The 21,997-nt window shown below is 42.8% G+C and overlaps 4 protein-coding genes across 7 annotated transcripts; 1 reads left to right on the plus strand and 3 right to left on the minus strand.

Annotated features, from left to right (window-relative positions):
- Nucleotides 1-1,093: 1,093 nt before the first annotated feature.
- Nucleotides 1,094-7,729, minus strand: gmppb (GDP-mannose pyrophosphorylase B). Its single transcript, XM_086118599.1, has 10 exons — nucleotides 7,628-7,729; nucleotides 6,678-6,906; nucleotides 6,417-6,497; nucleotides 5,238-5,286; nucleotides 4,901-5,043; nucleotides 4,630-4,788; nucleotides 4,475-4,553; nucleotides 3,407-3,534; nucleotides 3,151-3,333; nucleotides 1,094-3,060 (listed from the first exon to the last, which is right to left on the minus strand). The coding sequence occupies exons 2-10, from the start codon at nucleotides 6,804-6,806 to the stop codon at nucleotides 2,929-2,931; spliced, it is 1,083 nt and encodes a 360-aa protein (XP_085974725.1). The 5' UTR covers nucleotides 6,807-6,906; nucleotides 7,628-7,729; the 3' UTR covers nucleotides 1,094-2,928.
- Nucleotides 7,730-8,751: 1,022 nt separating this feature from the next.
- Nucleotides 8,752-14,239, minus strand: pde12 (phosphodiesterase 12). The gene is made up of 7 exons (XM_086118877.1): nucleotides 13,402-14,239; nucleotides 11,397-11,827; nucleotides 10,763-10,868; nucleotides 10,389-10,533; nucleotides 10,230-10,308; nucleotides 9,767-9,889; nucleotides 8,752-9,323 (listed from the first exon to the last, which is right to left on the minus strand). The coding sequence occupies exons 1-7, from the start codon at nucleotides 13,983-13,985 to the stop codon at nucleotides 8,980-8,982; spliced, it is 1,812 nt and encodes a 603-aa protein (XP_085975003.1). The 5' UTR covers nucleotides 13,986-14,239; the 3' UTR covers nucleotides 8,752-8,979.
- A 438-nt stretch (nucleotides 14,240-14,677) lies between these two features.
- Nucleotides 14,678-19,344, minus strand: atp6ap1la (ATPase H+ transporting accessory protein 1 like a). 4 transcript variants are annotated; one of them, XM_086118845.1, is made up of 7 exons: nucleotides 19,152-19,344; nucleotides 17,715-17,737; nucleotides 17,078-17,211; nucleotides 16,100-16,254; nucleotides 15,833-15,883; nucleotides 15,133-15,370; nucleotides 14,678-15,036 (listed from the first exon to the last, which is right to left on the minus strand). In XM_086118845.1, the coding sequence occupies exons 1-7, from the start codon at nucleotides 19,328-19,330 to the stop codon at nucleotides 14,779-14,781; spliced, it is 1,038 nt and encodes a 345-aa protein (XP_085974971.1). In that variant the 5' UTR covers nucleotides 19,331-19,344; the 3' UTR covers nucleotides 14,678-14,778. The 4 variants fall into 4 exon arrangements, with proteins under 4 accessions (XP_085974971.1, XP_085974970.1, XP_085974969.1 ...); XM_086118844.1 differs by having other exon boundaries at nucleotides 16,100-16,266; XM_086118843.1 differs by having other exon boundaries at nucleotides 17,685-17,737.
- Nucleotides 19,345-20,339: 995 nt separating this feature from the next.
- Nucleotides 20,340-21,831, plus strand: rps23 (ribosomal protein S23). The gene is made up of 4 exons (XM_086117023.1): nucleotides 20,340-20,399; nucleotides 21,130-21,289; nucleotides 21,453-21,573; nucleotides 21,647-21,831. Exons 1-4 carry the CDS (start codon nucleotides 20,396-20,398, stop codon nucleotides 21,791-21,793), a joined length of 432 nt encoding a protein of 143 aa, XP_085973149.1. The 5' UTR covers nucleotides 20,340-20,395; the 3' UTR covers nucleotides 21,794-21,831.
- Nucleotides 21,832-21,997: the final 166 nt, after the last annotated feature.

Raw genomic sequence — 21,997 nt, forward strand, 5'->3', positions numbered from 1 at the left:
TTCCTCACCTCCCTACTGTGTCCCAGCCCGCCTGGTGCTGCGGGAATGCGTTTCCTAGCAACTCAAAAATGCACACTGGCCTTCCAAACTGTTGCTCCCCACAGAAAGTTGGCTGGTGCTCGGCGAGCCATGAACGGGAAACTTGGGAGGGGCGAATAAAAACAGTTTCCTAATGAAAGTCCTCCTCCTCCTTGGCGGGAGCTAATAGCGCATTGTCCGTCGACTGGCCTTTTCTCCGTTTATGTCCTGAGGGTTGCGACCTGACGAGGTAATCATAAAAAGGTCACTGGCCACAATATTAGGTACAGGCTCGGCAGGGATTGCAACTTTGAAAATAAAATACGTGACGTGAGCAGCAAAAGTAGAATATGTGCCAAAAGAGAAACTCTGAGACCGAGTACAATGGCTCGCTCAGCAATAACACGCCAGACCAAGAACGTGATGCGCATGCGCTGCGGTTGACCACACGCTGCACCAAAGCCGCGCCGCACCGCACACACACACACACACACATGGATCACATCGGTGGACACAAAAACACACGCACATGCAGGAACACATGCAGACTCACAAACACAGACACGCGGATCCACGCACACAGACAAAGTCTGTGAAAAGGCACACACACACACACACACACACACCTCTGCACTGTGAGACGGATGTGCGAACCATGTGGTCATGATAACGCCGATTTTGTGTGTGCGCTTTCCAAATTAAACACTCACGAAGCCAGTTAACTCGATCAACAGGACTGGGAAAAAAATAATCTTATTTCATTTAAAAAGGTGAGGATAAGTGGCTCAGAAAATGGATGGATTTGAATCCATCTTAATGAATTTTATGTAGGTATTTCCCGACCCTTACTGTTTATTCATTTCACGATCTATTCAAATATTTAAGGGAATTTTTACTTATTCTTTTCTCTTGGGTGCATGGGAATTATATATTCAGTGCCCTTTTCATGTAGAGAACAGTAAATAAATATGCACTCAAATAAACACTGTCATTAAATACATAAACCTATTAAAATGGAAAATATTTCATTAGATAAAAACATCTCATAAATTTTAATTGGGCACAACACAAATGATTACCGGAAATTGTTTAATTAGAAATAAAACATTTTCACATTTCAGTGTCAGTCAATTAATGGGAATTCGGTCAATACATTTTCTATTCCATTTCATTCGTTTCACAGGCTTTATATATATTTAATCAAGGCACCAACAGCCCTCTATATCAACTTCATCAAATCTTACAAATAATATATAATACAGTAAGTGTGAAAATAGATTCTAATAGATTTTTTCCGTTTTGTTTGTTTAAAAAAAAAGACCTCACAAATCAAATCGAGTATTAACTTGATCATATTTGATAAACGTGTCAAAGAAAAACTCGCTACCGTCAACAGAAAAAGGCCTCCTTTAACTCGAGCACCGCCTTGTGGTCACATTTAAAATAGCTTCTTTAGGAGCCTGTTTCATGGCCACTGCACTCGACCGGTTTTAACCTGACGATTGAGAAATTTAGCATGCTTAAGCCTTCAACTAGCGTTAGTTCACTTGGTACTTGTTTCTTTTTTGGAAGAACCCTACTACAAAGAAACCTCCGAAGTCCAACATCTACAAATATCAAACAATTTTGAAGTTTGAAGGGACAAAAAACACACTCCTGAAAGAAGCATTCGAATTCTCAATACCACACTACACATCATTCAGTGAGCATCAAAAAAAGAACCCCTTGCGTGTTTTTTTTTTTGTTTTTTTTGGGCAACACTTAATCCAAAAGAAACTTTTAAAAAAACAGAACATAAAAGCAGTAAACGAGACAATCAGGGCAGAGGGTCCAGTTCTCTGACTGAGTTTGAGTGCCTGGACCTGATTTGGTCTTTGAGGTCGGGTTCTGCGGGTCTTTGACGGGAAGTTTGCTGACTTTCAAACGGCAAAGACGAAGACACGTCGGAAGTCACATGACAAAAAACAGGAAATATGGAAAGTAAGTCACATGAAACCATCAAAGTGGTATAGATACGCAGAAAGGCGTGAACGCAACGCAGTAGACACCGGAAGTTGAGTCGTAATTAAATCGGTAAAAAAAGATCTACATGAAGATATCAAAGCGGTAGAGAAGACGCACATGAAGTCAACCGAAACATTAAAGCGGTAGATACACAAGAAGTCAAAGCAGTATTGAAGAAGACACGCGGGAAGTCACATCAAAAGCATTTCAAGAAGACGGGAAGTCGTGTTTTTCATCATCAACGCAGGAACCAAGAGACACCACAAGTGACGGCCCTTCAAAGTTGGTTACAACAAAGCCGTGTCAAAGACACACAGAAAGTGACATGGAATCAAAACAGTAACGACAAGACACACAAGAAGTCATGTGACAAAGCGTTTAAAAAAAAAAAAGACACAGGGGGAATCAGGATCTCTAAGGAAGTCTCCAGAATCACCGTGCACTTCATCTTTTGGCATCAAAGTTTAATTGATTATTTTACTGTAAATGGTTAACATCGTTTGGTACTCTTGCATGCTGAAATGTTACCCAGCAAACGCACCATTTTATGATGTTTATAATTTATCCCCTGGGGGAAATTTTTGCCATTTCCATGAAGGAAAACTGAACAAATGCAAGGTCGCCATGTTAGACTTCTGAGGTTCCAGTGTGCCAGTTTCACTGCTGCCCCTCAGTTGTCAATCTCGACTTTTTTCAGTCCATGGCGATGAAGTGCAGTCCTTACTGTTCCTTCCTGCCACCGCCGTCACATGACATCGGCCTTAGCCAATCAGTGAAGGTAATAAAAAAAAAAAGGGGGGGGTTCATCTGGTTGTTCGGCGGCGATACTGCTGACTTTGGACTCTGTGGTACAGTTTGGCAGTTCAGTGGAGTTCATAGAAGAAGCGGATGGGTTTTTTTTTGAGGCTACATGATGATACGCGGTTCCGGAACCGACTCACTGATGGACTTGTGCGGCAGGACGTTGGCGCCGTTCAGGTAGAGCTCGTCATTGACAAGCACGTCTTCACCCAGAACCGTCACGTTCTCCATGCGAACCTGACGGGGAGAGGACGCAGAGCACGGGGTTTGGTTTTGCCACGGTTGCGATGAAGCCAAACTTGTTCAAGAAAAAAAGTCACAACTGACCCACTGGCCAACGGAGGAGCTCCAGCCCACGATGCAGCTCTCCAGCCAGGAGTGCGAGCGGACTCGGGCCCCCTTTAAAACCGTGCAGCGCTTGACCCGCACTCCGTCCTCCACTACCACGCCGGCACCGATGGTTACGTTGGGACCGATGGTGCAGTTCTCGCCGATCTGAGCTGTCGGGTCCTTGCGGAGCAGAAAGCCAGGACTCATCAGGAACACTGATGACTCCGTTCAGGATAGTAACAGACATACTCACCACCAGAACGTTGCCAAGGAAACCGGGCCCAGTGCGCAGTCTCTCGGGGGCGTGTTGTCGTAGCGACTGCAGGTACATGCACATTCCCGTGAGGAAGTCTTTTGGCTGGCCGATGTCCATCCAGAATCCTGTACTCAAGCGGGATGCACACGGGTTACCGTTGAACACGAGAAAAAAAAAAGTCATTGTTTCAGTACCGTTTGCACTACAGTGGTAACTCTACTTATGAAATTAATATGTTCTGGAAGAAATTTCTTAACTAGAACATTTTGTAAGTGGAGACGCGATTTGCATGTAAATGCCCTAATCCGTTCCAAGCCGCTTCAAAATTCAGACATAAATGTTTCATGAAACATAAAAATGCATTGAAATATGTAACAAATACATGTTACAATTAGATTATTGCACAATAAATGAGAGTTGTGCATAATGTAAATAAAAATGACGGTCATTTGCCTTTTAACTGCCTTCTCATGGTTTTTTGCCCTCTTTAGATCATGTTCTCTCTCAGAAGTGGTTTTTGCCTAGCGTTTTGTCAAGAACGGATCCAAGAACGTTTGCTTTTGTCGGGTTTGAACAATCCTTCAAAAATGTCCAAGGCAAACATCGGCATAGTGAGCGATTGCCCAACATTTGCGTAAAACTATCAGAACGCCTCATGGCCCGAGGGGCGAATGAAGAGGACGCTGTATAGACACATTTCTATCCATCTACCCACATAGACAGATATGGTAGAGGTCCCTCTTAGCCAACGAGATGCCAGGATGATGCTCGGATAATAGCCAATGGCTGAGCAGCTCTAAGTATGTTGCGTGCAGGAAACTCGGAGCTGCGAGTAGCAGCCCATACTGTATTTTTACCTTTCGTATCGTGAAATTTCTTTCGTAACAAGAGGCAATCTTTTCCTGTTGAGGCGTGTCGCAACTTGAAAAGTTCGTATGAAGAGACGTTCGTAAGTACTGTACTTGCTGTTCTCGAATAAGACGCTGAAGAGTAAAATTCTCGACATGACAGAGCTCAGTTTCTCAACTCTGCTAAACTAGGCTAGGCAAGTCTCGTCATAGTTACCCTGCAGCTCCATGGCGTACAGCTGTCCCTCTTCAGCCATGACGGGGAAAATCTCTTTCTCTATGGATGTCGGTCTCAACTGCACACGAAAGGCAGTCCGATCCAGTTTATGGAACATCAAATACGCATTCACCTTGGTCCACAGTTTTCCTCACCTGGATTCTGCTGAGCATGCTGGAATTAAATATGTACATGCCGGCGTTGATCTTGTTGGACACAAACACCTGCGGCTTCTCTACAAAGCGATGGATCTTGCCGCTTTCAGCCTCAAACACCACCACGCCGTACTTGGACGGTTCCTCCACACGAGTCACCTTCACACAAATGTCTGTTAGGAGCCATCTTAAATCAAACGACAATGGCAAAAGGCAAACGGCTAATATCCGGGGATTCGCTGCACATCTTAGAAATGACTCTCGCTCTCACCACAATGGTGCCCTCCTTGCCGTGGTCGCAGTGGAACTTCAGCATATCTTGGAAGGGAAAGTCACAGATGACGTCCGAGTTGAGCACGAAGAAGGGCTCGTTGTCTATGTCCAGCAGCTTGCGGGCCAGGGCCAGAGGACCGGCTTATTCCCAAGGTAAAGAATGCGTTAAATTTCATTTTAAACAGGAAACATCACAGGTTGTATGGAAAAAATAATAATACAGATTTACAGCAGGTGCGACAATATTTTGGCCATCAACTCTAAAAGGACAGTGGAGTTCCTCTAGGCTCAATTCCATGGCCCTTTTCGTCTGCTTGTGAAGTGTGAACACTCACCCGTTCCAAGAGGCTCCTTCTCGTGTGAGAGCGAGATACGAATTCTAAGCTGAGGAAGAGACAAAGAAACATTTGATTTAGGATCAGAAATACATGCTTTCATATACGCCTCACCTTTCTGTGGTTGAATCACTAAAAGCCCTCTGCCAATATTTGTGGAAATAGGGCAAGTAAATATATGAGAAAGTGTTCAAAGGTTATACTTGTTGAAGAAGGCACAAGATATTTTGGCATGACTGCCTCCAGAAACGAGACGTCACTTTTGTCATTGCTTACTAAAAACAGACAAAGCGCGTGTATAATCTCACAGGCAATTTTTAGTCCGGCGCTTTATTCCAGGTTGACAACAAATATTAGGTAGTATCTTACATTATGTGGAGACGACGTCCATAAGAGTTGGAATTGACTTCACAAATGTTTTCTGTACCAATGTTTACGCCTCATTTCTTGCCATTTACAATATTTCACAACACATTCGATATTCAATTGCATCTTTTTATGGGTCAACACTGCATAGTTTGAATAACAGTGTCGTTTTACTGTCCCCTCAAAATAACTCGACAAAGCCATTCAAACCGCTGGCAGCAAAAGTGAGTACACCTCTTTGTCAAATTGTCCAAATTGGACACAAGCAGCTTTCTTTTTACCTCTCAAGTGTCATGTGACTCCTTAGTGTTATGAAGTCTCAGGTGTGAATGGGGAGCGGTTCAGGGTAAAGTAGCGTAAGCAGTAGAGTAAATAGAGACTCTATGTCACTATTTGCTGAAACAGGATAAGTAAACATACGAGAAAGTTGAAGACTCAAAGGTTGTACAAATTGACCAAACAATTTGTCATGTTCTGCACCAGAAATTACACAAAAGTTTTTTTCCCCCCCATTGCTAACCAAAACAGCAGCACCTAAGCATTTGAAAAGTGTCTCAGCTGACAACGAGTCTTAGCATTCACAGAATAAAAATGTCGTCTTGAGCGCCGATTAGCAATACAGAAGAGTCCAGTAGACGTGGTCATTTCACAGTGTTGTGTAGTTTCATGGTTATGTTTCTTACTACTTCTCCTTGAGCTGATATTTTGCGGCACTTTTCTAGCAAATTTTTGTTTTAAAAATCCACTTGTGAATTGGAATATATCACTGTCACTGTTAAATGTTTGTGTTTAGTAATAGTGTGTTGGACCTACTCTCTGCTCCTGGACCCTCATTTCTCGCTCCAGCAGCTCGGACATGTAGCTCACCGCCAAGACTACGTGTTTCACCCCGGCCTGGTTGCACGCAAAAAAAAAAAAAGACATGGAAACAAACACAAGAGAGACACACACAAGGACAAACATTCACATTCACACACATGAGACACGCGAAGACAGGCAAAAAGACACACTGTCAATGCTCATGCTCACTGGCTCCGTTTGCTGGTAAAAAATGAACCCAGCGTCGCATCTTACCTTGACTAAGGCCTCCACCTGGTGCATGAGGATGGGCTTGTTGCAGAACTCCACCAGCGGCTTCGGCATGCTCAAAGTGAGCGGTCGCAAGCGGGTGCCGTAGCCGCCCACTAGGATCAAAGCCTTCATCCTCGCTGCGGTCTTCAGCGGCCGTTACCGAGGCAACCGGGGTTCATCAACGACCACTCTGCCGGCGAACTGTGCCACACGTCTCGCTTCTTACGTTTTTCTACAATTACAAAAAATGTCACTTCCTTCAAAGATCCAATTTTAATAGGCTGGTAGGGAATGGATGGTAAACGGTGGGGTGAGCGGTCTTAAGTTTATTTCCTGTTTCATTTAATTTTGGGACTGTAAAAAACAAAAGAAGGTAAGTGACCTTTGAGTTTGCCGACAAAAATGATTTCATTTGTCTTGTTTTCCACACTGGACTGCACCAGTATGAAAGGTCTAAAGGTATAAAGGTAGTTTATGTGAATTCTGTTACTGCTCGTAGTAATCGAGCGACTGCAGAGCATCAGCCACTGTGTCATTCTCAACCACATACGAGGGCATTAGAACATGCATAATGTCGTGTGGCTCCTTTGGTATTTAATTGCAACAGTTTTGCTCTGGAACTCTTATTACGTCCATTATTAAGATAAGGAAATCTACAGCTACAGCGAGAAACAAAACAAAGAAGCGGCAAAAATGGGTAACGATCACTATATTGTGTAAATTGTTTCTCAAGGCAACTAGAAATAAACAAGTAGAAATAAACAAGTTCAAATCCGGACTCCAGTTGTTCATAGAGTCCATAAAAAGACCACCCTCCCCTCCCCATTGGATTGAAAGCAACCCATGTTGGCTTCGGTGATTAACTAACACGCTTCTCGATGTGGCGGAGTGATTATTCGTCCTCACAGTGGTACCGCTAGGGTCGTAAAGTGCGAGAAGGTATAAAAACTCACGTTCTGAGGTCCACAATTTTTTAGGGAGACATCCACAGTGGATTGAACTCAGGGAGTGACACGTAAGAATGTTCAAATCCCAGATCGTTGTTTGTCTTCCGGAATGTCAATTCCCGTTATTTCAATTTTATCACAACTGGTTTATCCTGTTTTGGATTTCAAAGTAAAGGTAAATCGTTGCATAAATTGCCAAATTACGAATCGAAAGCGAAACAATGTAAAATAAATAAACTGATAAAAAAGAACAATTACATATAATAATGTGAATATTTTTCATTTAGGTCATTTACGAGGTTTGTTTTTAATCTTATACAGTGTTAATAATCAGCTTCCGGTAAGTATGTTGGCTACTGGACAAAACACTGGCAATTGGAATCGTTTACTTGGGGGTGTTATCAGGGATGTCAAGAATCGTAGACTCTTACATTTTTGCTCGCTCGTTAATTACCTTTAAAATGATGTTGATCGGTAGAATACATTCAGGTGGACTGAAATACGTTAGAAGAGGTCAAAATTGCCATACGGAGAGCATGAGTTGTGATTTACCACTTCGGTCCAAACGAGGGAATGGTACGCTCTGACTCCGCCTCTTCACTACTTTCGACCAATGGGATCAAAACAGCGTGGCGACAAACAGCGGGTAATAATCACGTGACTAATTAAAGCCTCAAGACACCTTACAGTCGAAAAAGCACGTGTACAGCCCAACAAACATATATTTCTAATATTCTTGTTTTTAATAGATGTATATGTAATTGATAACATATGTGAAAAATATTCACGGAGTAATTTACCTGTACTATTTAGTGGAACTCAAGCCATATGGCAGTGGCGGTCCAGTTTTGTTCAACAATGTAAATTCACCTCCAAAAATTCTTTAATTGGGGAATGGAGGCTGAACCACCAAGAAGCTTCTCACCTAAAACAGCGGAAATTGCCCCCCCCCCCAGGTGAATCCGCAAGTATGTGAGGGTCTATTCATACACACAAAGTAAACATTTAAGGTGAGTAATTTTTTTCCCCATCTTTAAAACTAAATTTCTAAATACCGGTAAATGTGTATGTCTATATAGTTGTATTGTGTTAATGAAAAATATTTTTAAATAAAAACACGAATGCCTTGATAAAACTAAAATTGTTTATTTTCAGTTAAGTTCAAATATTTTTTTCTTTAAATTACAAAAAAAGATAAAATGCATTATGATTAATATATCGAGCATTATCATCCCAAGAGAACCATAACTCAAGCAGCCAGACCGACACTGAATAGCAGCGATTAAAATAACTTTATTTTAAATAAAATCTGGCATTCCGGTCATGATGATTTTAAGAATTAAGAAATCTCTCGTATTTCAGGGGTCCCAGCGTAGGTCGCAGACCAGCGCGATGTGGTCCGACGGATGGGCCACGCTCGGCAGCGCCGTGTAGGTGGTGACCAGGTGGTGGGCCGGCATGGGGACGACCTGCTCCACCCGCATGCTGTGCGGCTGGATGAAGATGTAATCCAGGCAGCCTTGGAAGCCGCCCACGTAGTTGGTGTAGGCCAGTGGCCCGCAGGCGCTCAGCAGGGGCGGGAACGGCGAGATCAACTCCATTGCCAGCAAAGACGACGGTGAATCTTCCTCCTGGGGACCCGAGCTGCTCCAGTCGGCGTGCTGCCGGGAGAGCGAGGCCTCGGTGAGCAGCTGGAGAACACCTGAGATAGGACAGGAAGCACCAGCGGCATTCAGAACACGTCGACACGAGCGGGATGTTGAGGCTCAACTGGTTCGGCCGGCTCGTTTCGGAGGAAAATCTTTGGCCGCACACAAATGGAGTTATTTTTCAGTATCCGCTTTCAAACTAAATGTAAAAAGGTTGATGTCTCCTGGAAGAGATACAGTGTACTCAACAGAAAAAAGAAGAGGCAGAGAAGGCCCCCAATTAAGCTCCAGTAACAGTCAGTATTGTTGTATGCCATTTGTATGTGTTGCTGCTCAGTATGTGTCAAAGTAGAAGCTGTTTGAAGGTTTATGATTATCATTCATGCTAATTTCCATTTGCCCATTTATGGCATTTCGCTTCATATATGAGCAGTAAGATAGTAGACTGACAGCCACCTCTGATATTAGCGCACATGATGTGTTGATGTTTGGTTACCGGAGTTCGGTGAGGAGTTGAAGTCACCGCAGAAGACCAACGGAGCTCCCGGGGCCACCTTGCCGATCACGTGACTCAGGTGCTGCAGAGCCACGGCCATCTGGACCAAGCGGACGTTACCGCCTTCAAAGGGAAAAGACGGTCGTTGCTCCCGTTTTGTGTTCCAATGAAGTTCGAACGGGCGCAACAGCTGAATGTCCGAACGGAAAAATATTAATAATAAACACACGCTACGCATTTTTGTCTCCTGATGGTTAAACGTCAGAGCCGTACACAGTGTTTACGGGCCTCAGGGAACTGCTGCCCTTTTGGTTAGAAACGGGCTTCCAATGAGCCTGAACTTTTAAGTGTACACGTGTGAACAAAAGCGCCCGTGAACTGAAAAGTAGATACGCTTGCTCGCACAGATTTGAGTCTGTCTACGTGGTTCAATAGGGGGTCCTGTTTTGATCAGCAACTGTACCTTGAGGGTGCCAGTACAGGTGTGTGTTGGCCACGCACACCTTCCTGCCTGCTTGGTGGAGGTCCTCCAGCACACTGACCTACGGAGACGAGAGAGGGCGTCAAAAGAAGAGTGGGCAGTGTGTGTCGATTAAGACATGGGTGGATGCAGGTTGGATACCTGCAAGGCGGTGGAGCGCTTCACAATCTTCTCTCTCAAGGCGTCGTTGGCCGAGAGCCTCTCCAGCAGCTCGGCGTGGGCCGCGTCCGATGTCAGCGCCTCGCTCAGCGTGATGTCGTGGCAACTCAGCAGCTTGAATCTTGTCCTAAAAAAAAAAAAAAAAAAAAGTTTCTCCTCATTAGGGACACGGATGGACAATTCAGAAACTTAAATGAAGCTAACAAATGTTTCAGGGACAACAAACAAAAGACACCAGAAAGCTGAACCCAGAACCTTGAAACTGTGAGCCAGTTGTTCTGACCGCTACCACGCTGTGTTGCCCAGTTCTGAAAATATTTTCTTCCAAAATTTCACACCTGATAACACAAACGAACCTGCGGTAGAAGGTCGCCAATCCTTCGTGTTGCTTCTCTTTTAGCTTAAAAACGCCGTCCAGGCCAAAGGCATCGAGAGCTGGAGTCAGACTGTCCAAAAAAACTCCTGGAAAAAAAAACAACACATTTACTTTGATAAAACTAATGACAACTAACTGAATTTCAAGCAAAAACATGTTTTTGTTTTTGCCTTTGTCAATTAATATCATAAATGTGCTTTCAGGGTTCATTTTCAATGTATGACTATACATCATAATACTTTTTTTCTTTCACTTGACAAATACTCCATAATTTTTTTTAAAAAAAAAAGCTAACTAAAACTAGAACCAAAACTGAACTAAAAATAATTTGCCAAAAATAATAACCACGAAAAAGTAATTCAAACTAACAGAGTATAAAAAAAAAATCAAAATGAAATAAAAAGTAACTACGGGTATGATAAAAAAACTGCAAATCGGTTATCACCCTGGTGTGTCAGCCAACACCTGTACGGTGACTCTTCTTTTTTTCTGCACGGGAATTCGTTCAAAAATAACCAGTCGCTAACGATGTTTACGTTCACACAAGAAGGGCTGTTGAGCAAATGCGGCACGTTCAGAAAATACACACGTAGCGCGCAACGGAAATTCATCACCTTTGTCCACCTCTTGCAGACAGACCACATCGGCGTGGTATCCAGCCAGCTCCTTCTTGATCAGATTCTGCCTGTAATCTAGTTCCAGGGCGTAGGGGGCGCAGTAGGGGTACAGCACCGTCTTGGACAGCTCCGTCTGCGCGTAGACGTCGGCCAGGATGTTGTAGGAGACCACGCGCAGCGACGGCCACGCCGCCTCCTTGGCCGTGTACGCGTGGCGCTCGTGGAAGGTGCACGTGCCCGGCCCTGCCTCCACGGCGCCGACGGAGAGGAGCTCGCCGGGTTGGCCGCGGCGCCCGCCGCGGTCTTTGGGCGTGCCGTGTAGTTTGAGCCGGCAGCCGATGTCCTGGTTGGACGGGACGTAGACTCGGGTTTGGCCCACTTCGGTCCAGGCAACGTCCGGAGCGCTCCCTTCACCGGCGGCTTTACCGCTGCAATCGCAGCAAAGACGAGATGAATGAAGACACTGGCCTTTCAAATGACTGATTTCTTTTTTTTTTTTTAACTGAGAATACACCGATTCGGCATTTTTAGCCGTATCATCCGATTTTGAAAAATAAATAAATCTGATGGTCCAGAAGAGAGTTTCAGTTCAGTGCTGATCCATGGAAGGCTCTGCACCTTTCGATATTGTTTGAAATTCAAACAAAGTTTAAATTTGGAAAAACTATTTTCAGCAGAAAACTTTTTATTTTTTTGAAAAGTCGTTCATTCAACATATCAATAAAGACATTTCAACAAAGTCAAGAGTTGGAGCTTGTATTCTTATTTTATTTTTTGGACACCAAGATCTCTCCTTTTGCTGAAAACAAATTATCAGCCTCCTTGATGACTAATAATCGATATCGATTCTGAAAATACTATACTGATTTATCTCGACTCTATACCTTTTGATGCGAGCCCCAAATTTGAGCTCAAAGCATGAAATGAACCAAACGACAAGCATTAGATTGAAGTGCTTAAAGGCATACTTTCTTTATCCTCTGCCAAAAATGACAACAATTACATCAAGTAGTCAGTTGCAAAACTCAACTTTGTGTTTTAAATGCGTGTCTCTGTTACAGTATTTAAATGTAGAAATATTTTGATATATTTTGCCAATTTATTACTACAAATAAACGCATTAAGAAAAAAGGGTTTTGAGATTTAAGTTGGTGTAGCCGTCCCTCAGCCAAATCAACAGGTGAGAGCTGCATTTCAATCGCAGTGGGAATGCGCAGTCATCAAACAACGTGAAAATTAAGGACAATACGACACAAATCAGAGGGAATCATACAGCAGCCTCTTGCATAAGAGTAGAGCTCTTCCCCTTGTTTCTTTCTTTCTTTTTTTTTTGGCGCTATCGAGATTGAAATATGAATGATGAAACGGTGAACACAAATACAAGTACAAAAATTAAAAGTGAAGAATATTTACCTTTGATCCTTCGTAAACATCTTAAGATTGTGGTTTTTGCTTCCTTGCTTAAAGCTCCTGTTTGCCAAGTCGCAGGGAGGGAGGACTATATTAGACCTTTTAGCTTTATTCTGTGTGACATCATTGCAACAAAAAAAAAACAAAAAAAAAAACGTTTGTCCCGAAAGCTTGGCCATTTTATTTGAGAGTGACATTGCAATGACTAATGAAATGAAGTGTGTGTCACTTACAGTTGGGTGGATTTTGAATACATTTGCAAAACTTTTGACGTCTCATTTTCAGACATGAAATTACATTACAATTTGATGGAATTTCTTTTTAAATTGTGATCAATATTTGCAATAAGGCTGTGGCAGCAAAAATATGGAAAAGGTGAAGAGGAGTGAATGCTTAAAATTATGATAAAGTTAGATTTTTGTTTTTGGAATACTTTTGCACACATTCCCCCGAAATATATATTTGGATGCAAGTTTGGCTTTTAAAAAAAAATTGTATAAAAAAACAAAAATCTTTGAAATTCTGAGGCATTACTTTTTTTGTTTTGCAAATTGCAATGGTTTGCCCTTGGTGGAGGTCTGCGCCAAGTTACCTGGAGTTTGGGCTCTTCTCCTTGTACCAGGTAAAGTCACAGTGGTCCAGATCTCCGAACTCCATCTCCAGCTTGGGACATACGGGGAAGCCGGCCAGCAGCGAGGCCGGTAGCTCAGCGGTGGTGAAGGTGGGCTCGTTCCGGCGGACAGAGTACCGGACGTCGCCCAACTGCAGCACGGCCCCGTCCCGCCATGCCTCCGCGTTGAGCACAGTCTGCGGCACCTCGCCGCCGTCAACGTAGAGCTTCACCACGGCGGGCTCCGGAGTGTCGCCCGCCGCCGACGGCTGCTGATGTCCCGCGTTCCTCTTTGCCTTCTTTGCCTTGGTTTTACCCTTCGTGAGGGTGCAGGCGATGCGGGACAGGAGCTTGCCCAGCGGTTCGTCCTGCTCCCGTTGCATGTGCTTCTGGCTGCCGTCCACGCGAAACGAGATGGTCATCTTGGGCTCCCCGGCGACGCATCTCACCGTGGCCGGCTCCATGTTGCCGAGGAGGCGGCGTGCCCGTGTCAAAGGCGCGAGCGACGAGTCGGGGAGGAGGCGACGGTAAAATGGAAGGAAGGCAGCGGCGAGTTTGTTGAACATGAATCCCGACGTGGTGACTTCCAAAACCGGGATAAACACGACTCAGATGGCCCGGAACTGGAGAGAGACAACCGCAATGGGGGATGTCTACTTCCTGGTGTCACCAGCGAGCCAAAGTGCGGATTTCGTTTGTTTTTATGCGATTTGATACAAAAGTGAAAATGATACACCCACTTTATAATACTGTTCAAAAATGATTAGTGAAATCAGAATTAACAGAGTTGTATCACATTAATTGCAGTTAGGCGATCGCCGAAGTTATGACGAGTGTGTTCTTCTACGGCTTTGCAACGTGACAAGTCCTCAAAATAAAACTCTATTGCATCCTACTGGTTGGGGGGGGGAACTACACAAACGCCTCAAAGGTATTCTCCGCGTTCCGTTCTACCTTCCTCTGTGACACAAACAGTAATTTTAAAAGTGTGAAAAATTACAAATAGCTTTGTTTAAAGAAAAAAACGTAATATTCTCCAAAGGAAAAAAAATCCATCCATGCATCCATCCATCCAATAGTAGTAATATATTTTAGGGGAATGTGTGCAACATTCTACACTACAATTTGTAAATTCAAATATATTATAAAAATAGTTTCCAACAAAAAGGATTAATTTGTCAAGAGAAAAGTAGCAATTTTTAAAAATCCCTTCATACACCTAATAAAGGTTATCCAGGGAAAATAAATGCTGCCCCAGTGTAGGTAAAAAATATTTTTATTACATTTGTTATAAAGACAAATCAATTCCTAGTTTATTAATAAAAGAGTAAAACATTTCCACAAATGTCCGTAATCCCACTAGGGAACATTTTTATCCGCTATATTTTCGGGACAGCACCGTTCCATCTGTTCTGGGTTCCGGAGGAAGTCACCGTGTGCCTTGCGCTCGCGGTCGTTCTCGATGCGGTTCAGGTGGACGAGCAGGTGTAATGCATAGGCCAGGACCAATAGCAGGATGAGCGACGTCACCAGACCCATCAGGATGGCCGGAGTCAGGAAGGTGGTGCAGTCGCTCACTGGCGAAAACCTGCCGGATGTCACGTTGAAGGCCTGGATCTGACGAGGGGCGCAAAGGGGACAGTCACGTATACAGATTTCAAAGGACTTTAAAATGTGCCTGCATGCCATTTTAGGCCTAGGATAATCTAGGACCTGGAAGTCTGTGAAGGTGAGCGTCCAGCGGCGAGCGTTGTCGCTGCCAGGCCTCAGGAGGGCGCTGTGACGTTCCAGGCTGCTGACGTGTGAGCAGTGGTACGAGAGTGAAGACGGCGCGTACACCTCGCTGGCATTGAACACGGCTTCCTGCGACGAGTTGTAGACCACAGAGACACTGTCCAAAGAGAACCACCACTGGCTCGAAGCCTCGTAGAAGGTGTTGGACAGCTGCAGCCTTGGAAGAAGAAGAAAATGCTCACGCTTACGGTGCTAGCCATCCATTTCGACATGTGGTTATCTAGGTAGCTCAGCCTACATCCTGAAAATATAACTTCCTTTCAGACAGTCTGCTGGCGTGGCCGCCTTGTTATCGACCATGAGTACACGCACGTCATGCAGAGAAAGACGGAAAAGGGATTTCCCCCCGCCCCTAAAGCCGGTCAAATATGTAGCTAAGCACAAGAAAGATACTAGACAAAGTAACATTTTTTTTCAGGCCACAGGAGTGGAATTTGATTGGCAGGGTCTGTGGTGCATCAAATTTACGAGACATTTAGATTCACTTCACTGGGACTGTAGGGTATGGTTACGTGTTACGTTATATGACAGTTAATCTGTGTTTACATGTTAATGCTAAGATACTTTACGTGATGACACAGTTACCGTATTAATACAAGGTTGACAAATAATTAGTTACCTGATGGATAGACCTCTTAAATCATCCACATCTCCAAATCTCATCACCAGCCTGGGAAGGACACACAGACAGGTCATTAAGTGTCACTTACATCCACTTACGTTATGTGGTGGCCAAAATGAGTTATCCCATAGATTTAGTTTTTATTTATTGGTAATCATTTTTCTCATGAAATCATTTGTTAATTAATTGATTGTACGCATCACTTTTTTGCGAGTCGTGTATTCCAAGGCGTATGCGGAATGGCATGAGAAGGACGGTACATACGTGGCTCTGTCCTGGCGACACACCGATTGGCTGGTGTCCACAGACTTGAGTGGGGAGAAGGCCTGCTCGGTCAGGTCCACTTGCTTCTGCCTCTCGTAACGCAGATACAACCTCCTGGCCTGAAACATCACGCACGGCCTCCCGTTGGACAACACCTGATGGACACACTGGACAGATCAGGAGCCATACTGAAGGTACATTAAGGCACCACGTTATGGACCACTGCGTTAAGATATGTTACACTTATGATACGTTTACATATTAATGCACAGCTATGTTACATGACACACTTTCTGTTTACGTGTTAATCTTCAGGTATGATATAAAGCATACTTAAGGTATGTTTATATTTTGAAGCTAAATTACATGATCATCCACTTAAAGTACATTAAATTACCACGTTAGCGCTAAGCTTCATTAAATGAAAGAGGGGTTCACGTGTGGATGCAAAACAACCTCATTTATGGTCAATTTACATACCAAATTGGACTATATGAGGCGTAATTACTAAGGCACGCCTTCCACCAAGGCAAAACTGAATAAAAACTGAGGTGGGAATGGCATAACCTTGCTTGCAAGCTGAATTCTCGCGATATTTGTGAGTTCACGAACCCTCGCGAATCCAGGATGTACGGAGTCTGCTCATTTGCATTGAGCTGCGCTTTACAAAGCGACAGCGTGTGTAGGGGCGGGATATGTTGTTGTGACAAAAATTTTTGATTAACATAGGCTTGATTCAGAAATTTACGTCGTGTTATTTAAGTCACCCTTACATCTGTCACTCAATGCCACGATGTTATCAATGCCAACTTGCCAATCATCGAGAAAACAGGACTCAGCTGGTCATAACAAGGCGCATGCCAGTGACGACATTTTCATCCGTTGGCGGCGTTGGTCAAAACAAACATTTAAAAGATTCAAAGGTGCTTTTTGCTTGGCGGAGGTTATCGTTCACTTGTTCGTTTGTATGCACGCCACCTTGAGGGGAGGGAAGGGAAGCGCGACTCCTGGCGTCTGGAGTAACTTCCTTCCTTTTGTGACGTCACGAAGTGTGAAACTCTCTTCTGTCCTCATTCGTCGGTCCACCTCCAGCATCACCACTTCATCTGCACCTACTCAAATAACGGTGTCATCAACATTTATTACACATAAAGGTTACACGAAAACAGGGCCAGCATTAATGTTTTAAAGATGAAATGCAAATGTAATGTACTGTATTTCAAAGTGAAATACGACTGATATGTGCTGTAAAAATGTACAAGTTTAAGCCACTGTAGCACAATGCAAAATTTAAACATTTAATTTGGCCATTGCAGCATTTTAATCCTGATATGTACCGCCAAAATATATCAGCACAAGTGGGCTAATTTTTTTCATGTTCACCCAGAAAAAAGAATTGGCAGATGACGTATTCGCTAAGTGTAGTCTTTTCCTTTTGATATATCAGACGTCTGGACTGAAGAATACACGTAAATGAAAAGGATGCAAGCCCGGGTGTGTACTGTACTTTGTAAAAAAAAAAAAAAAAAAAAAAAGATAGCTCGAACTTGGCTGCATTCGAGTTGTTCTGCTTCTTTGTTATTACCTTGGATGCTTTGTAACCACATATCCTCACCATAAACAGTAGATGCAGCAGCACTGTAACAAGAAATAATAGCATATGAACACATTTTCAACAATTAATGGCCTTCTTAAAATAAAATATATCCCACAGGAACAGTGCTTTAGTTCATCTCCCACAATGCATCTGTGTTCTGTATTAATAAATGTGTTTTTGTCCACAGATGCAATTGAAGTCAGTTTTCCTGCAACCCCCCCATTAAAAAAAACCCTACAAACTGACTCCTGTGGATTAATCGGTCAATTCATTGGACTGGGGAGCGGGGCGGGGTTGCTTGGATTATGTAATCATACAAACACATTAATACACACAAGCAGGAGGCTTTGAGCCAAGAGGAGATTTAGTATCATCTTCGGCTGACCGCTGCGTGAGGTGAACGGCAGCCAGTCCACAATGTTAGCATTTGTTTGTCAGACAACAGTCACAGAAGTGAACCAACGAATCTGTTTTTGCGGTCAAAACAATCACGGTAATGCACAAGATGCCATATTAAAATGATCTCCTCCAATCCAATCTAATTCAACTGCTTTCACACACTACCTTCTGCACAGTCATTGAACTGGAATCTGATATAAATGTCCTATTTACTGAAATAACGCTACTCGAGTGTAGTGTTTCTTTTTCCTAGCACATATTAAAAAATAATAATAATAATTGAATGGCACACCAGAATAAAACATTAGAAAAAGTATAGAAACTTATAATGAAAAATAATGAGGATCGTGTTTCAATGGCGTCACCGATCGACCTAACGTGAAATCTTGGCCTGATTCACAAGTGGAAGAAAATGTGATTGTTCTGTCTGTCATTATACATCGCTGACATTGATTAACAAAAACATATTTGTAGCAACGGTTTCTTAATATGGCTTCCTCATGCTTTTCAGACTGGCAATACACAAAATTATAGGACAGGATATTTAGATTGTACATTTTTAATTCCTTTTTTTGTATTACACGTTTGAAATACAAAAAACATCAATGAATTAATCAAATTTGTTGAACCAATTAAGCCAAATTGGAAAAATTTACACCGGACAATATAACCAGGTTTTTTTTTTTTGTTTCCTAATTTTAAATGTGCAGTTTTTATCAACCTTGAGTTTTGAATTGAACAATACATATATGGTTTATAAGGTAATTTCCAATAGAAATATTTATCCAAAATACTGTTGAAAATAAAACATTGAATACATAATTTTGGGGTATTGCGTGGGGAAAAAGAAAATTTGAACACGTACATCGTGTAAACGTGTCGTGTCTTATTTTTATGAATACAATTTGTGGTGGGCAATGATTATTAAAGGATTCCACTGTTAAAAAAGCTGCAAGCTGTGCTACGTGCATGAGCAGGAGGACAATGCCGCTTGCTCCTTGCTGTGTCAAAGCTCGAAGATTAGTGTCAGTCTACGTGTTGCGTGTTCTCGCCTACCTGTCAGATGGATGTGGGTCACCGCTGGAAGTCAATGACGGTTGAAAAAGGAGAACAGCGAAGAACGGGGGGAGGAGGAGGAGGTTGCAGGAGGCTTTGGGAGATTTGGGAGCCATCGCTGTGCTGTGCTGTGCTGTGATGTGATGTGATGTGATGTGATGTGATGCCAGCACACACATTCCCTCTTGAGCCCCCCCCCCCCCCAACCACCACCGCTAATCTACTTCAATCAACACACTCCATGTTAACCCCCCGACAGACAGAGGAAGCAGCCAATTGGAAAACAGATGCAAGACGACAGCATCCCCATTGCATTGCCGCGCAGAATTACAGCTGCTGAGTTAATTATTTTCCAGAGAACTAAATGTCATTCATCTGACATGTACATGTGTAAGATATTACATTAGACGAGAAAGCCTTGGTGGAAATACTGACATTTTGCTTTATATGTATAAATGTGTGTTCGTACATGAATAAGTGTGGTCCGGGTCCTGTGAGCAGCATAAAAATATAGAGCAGAGTGGCAATTGAGTTTCCCTCTGAAGGACTACAAGGGGTAAACTAGAACACATTTAATCAAATTAACGGTGATGATAAAAAAGAAAAAGAAAATCATCTACCAGTAATGGTATAAAAATATATTTATTTTCAATTATTCTCTAGTTTAACAGAAGTCATGACAATGTTTGGGGTTGAAAATTTAAATTCTTATTGCGCGAACAGTTCAGATTTTTGAGTCCGAGAAAATTCAGGGGGAAAAAAATTCTTTACGTTCAGTGATAGTAACAAATACAAAGTTGTCATCTTACCGGATACATTAAGTTAAAACAATTCGAAACATTAAACTAAAAATATATATTTAGTATATTGATTTGGTGTTTTTCTGATAAAAGAAGAAAAAAACAAATATCAGGGAGGTAAAATAAGACCGCACATGAGTGAATTATACGTATCGGACAACAACTCATACACCTAATTTGCCTGTAATAACACAATTCAAAGTACAGTATATATATATATTTTGTGTTTTTTGTTATTGTAAAGTGTCCTTGGGTGTCTTGAAAGGCGCTTATAAATAAAATCTATTATTATTATTATATAGCCAAAAAAAACCTTGCCCGGTGGATATGACCATTTAAATCAGGCGTTCTGCGCGGAATCCTGTTCCGGGGTCCTTAGATCGGAGATTTTGCCGCGATGCATTGTGGGTCTTTCCTTTCCATCCCAGACTCGCTTCTGCAATCATGGGTATGCCGCACAATTTTGCCCTTTCATCCATTAATCCTCAACATTTTGACCATTTATTGTCACCGCGCGCCACATCGTCACCCTATGTACGCTTTTTGGTTACTTTGACGTGGAACAAATCTCTTAACGTGGCGTGGAAATTAAAACATTTTCCTCGTCGCCAGGCTCCGCAACGTGGGGCGGCCATGACGCGGCCGTTCGTCGCGTTAGCACCTTAGCTTAGCCCTGGTAGCTCAAATATTGTGCTAAAATGTAACAAATAAGGAGAAATTGCGATGTTTAAATCGGTATCATGTCACATAAGTCTAGTTAGTGTCGTCCAACCTTGATGCTGACGCGGTGCTGTTGTTCATGACTAATTACATTGATTGTGACCGTCGTTTTCTAAATGACAACTAGACTGTGTTTATCGCTAAAAGTGAGAATAATTAAATGTTGCCTGCTGGGTGTTTGTTGTATTAAAGTATCAGTTTATTCTGATGTATTTTTGGGGGGGCGGGGAAGAAAAGCTTCTTGACATCACCCTTCTGAATCGCACCAGAAATATCAAATTAAACCATGTATTGCCTATTTCTTTCTTCCTGATATATTTTAATACAATTACAAAAAAACCTTAAGATTGTAAGATTTCAATTACTGTGGTATTTCTCAAAGCACCCTTGGTTGAATTTGGTGTTGCATTGATCTGATTTGGTCTTGCATATCCTAAACGGTGTGTTACCTCCTGCAGGAAAGTGTCGCGGTTTGCGCACAGCCAGGAAGCTCCGTAATCACCGCCGTGAGCAGAAATGGCATGACAAGCAGTACAAGAAGGCCCACCTGGGCACCGCCCTCAAAGCCAACCCCTTCGGTGGGGCTTCTCACGCCAAAGGCATCGTGCTGGAAAAAGTGTATGTCCAAAAACAAACATACAGTAAACAATCAGTCAATCAGATCCACCCACAGTAGGCGATAGTCGGACATCTAGAGCAGACTGTATCCGAAAAGAGAGGGTTTTTTTTTTAATTTTTATTTTTTTTAGAGTTGTGACGTGTGTCATTATTGTGTGTGCAGCGGTGTGGAGGCTAAGCAGCCCAACTCGGCTATCAGGAAGTGTGTGAGGGTACAACTCATCAAGAACGGCAAGAAGATCACCGCCTTCGTCCCCAATGATGGCTGCCTCAACTTCATTGAGGTGATGCCACGTCATCAGCATTTTTTGTTTTGAAGCGTCATTCCCTAATTTCCCGGTGTGGTCATCTCCGCAGGAAAACGATGAAGTCTTGGTGGCAGGTTTCGGTCGTAAGGGGCACGCCGTGGGAGACATCCCTGGAGTTCGCTTCAAGGTGGTCAAAGTGGCCAACGTGTCTCTGCTGGCGCTCTACAAAGGCAAGAAGGAGAGACCAAGGTCATAAAAATGATGATACAAGCAAATAAAGGTTTTCAGTTCATATTTTCATGTCTGATCATTTTTTACTTTTGAGGACAAAAACGAGAAAATGCAACATAAAATGATGTCTGACAAAAAACAAACCTGTATACAGCCTTGATTCATTCTGATTACTGCAGTCCAAAGAAAATGCAATTTCACAATTATGATTTTTGATACAAAATTAAAG

The sequence above is a fragment of the Hippocampus guttulatus genome, chromosome 8 (genome assembly GCF_054856545.1).
Source record: "Hippocampus guttulatus isolate MCC_2025c chromosome 8, RoL_Hgut_1.0, whole genome shotgun sequence".
Classification (NCBI taxonomy): Eukaryota; Metazoa; Chordata; class Actinopteri; order Syngnathiformes; family Syngnathidae; genus Hippocampus; species Hippocampus guttulatus.

Bases quoted from the DNA above. Each gene is read 5' to 3' on its own strand.
- gmppb (XM_086118599.1), bottom strand. From the start codon at position 6,806: ATGAAGGCTTTGATCCTAGTGGGCGGCTACGGCACCCGCTTGCGACCG. The intron at 3,535-4,474 runs GTAACTATGACG...GCTTGAGTACAG, and splicing joins GTACGCCATGGAGCTGCAGG to GATTCTGGATGGACATCGGC. The intron at 3,334-3,406 runs GTGAGTATGTCT...CTGCTCCGCAAG, and splicing joins TCCTTGGCAACGTTCTGGTG to GACCCGACAGCTCAGATCGG.
- pde12 (XM_086118877.1), bottom strand. From the start codon at position 13,985: ATGTTCAACAAACTCGCCGCTGCCTTCCTTCCATTTTACCGTCGCCTC. The intron at 11,828-13,401 runs GTAACTTGGCGC...CTGCGATTGCAG, and splicing joins GAGAAGAGCCCAAACTCCAG to CGGTAAAGCCGCCGGTGAAG. The intron at 9,890-10,229 runs GTACAGTTGCTG...TTCCCTTTGAAG, and splicing joins CCTGTACTGGCACCCTCAAG to GCGGTAACGTCCGCTTGGTC.
- atp6ap1la (XM_086118842.1), bottom strand. From the start codon at position 19,330: ATGTGTGTGCTGGCATCACATCACATCACATCACATCACATCACAGCA. The intron at 15,884-16,099 runs GTATGTACCGTC...TGTCCTTCCCAG, and splicing joins TGTCGCCAGGACAGAGCCAC to GCTGGTGATGAGATTTGGAG. The intron at 15,371-15,832 runs GTAACTAATTAT...TCTTCTTCCAAG, and splicing joins TTAAGAGGTCTATCCATCAG to GCTGCAGCTGTCCAACACCT.
- rps23 (XM_086117023.1), top strand. The intron at 21,290-21,452 runs GTATGTCCAAAA...TTGTGTGTGCAG, and splicing joins GGCATCGTGCTGGAAAAAGT to CGGTGTGGAGGCTAAGCAGC. The intron at 21,574-21,646 runs GTGATGCCACGT...TCATCTCCGCAG, and splicing joins GCTGCCTCAACTTCATTGAG to GAAAACGATGAAGTCTTGGT.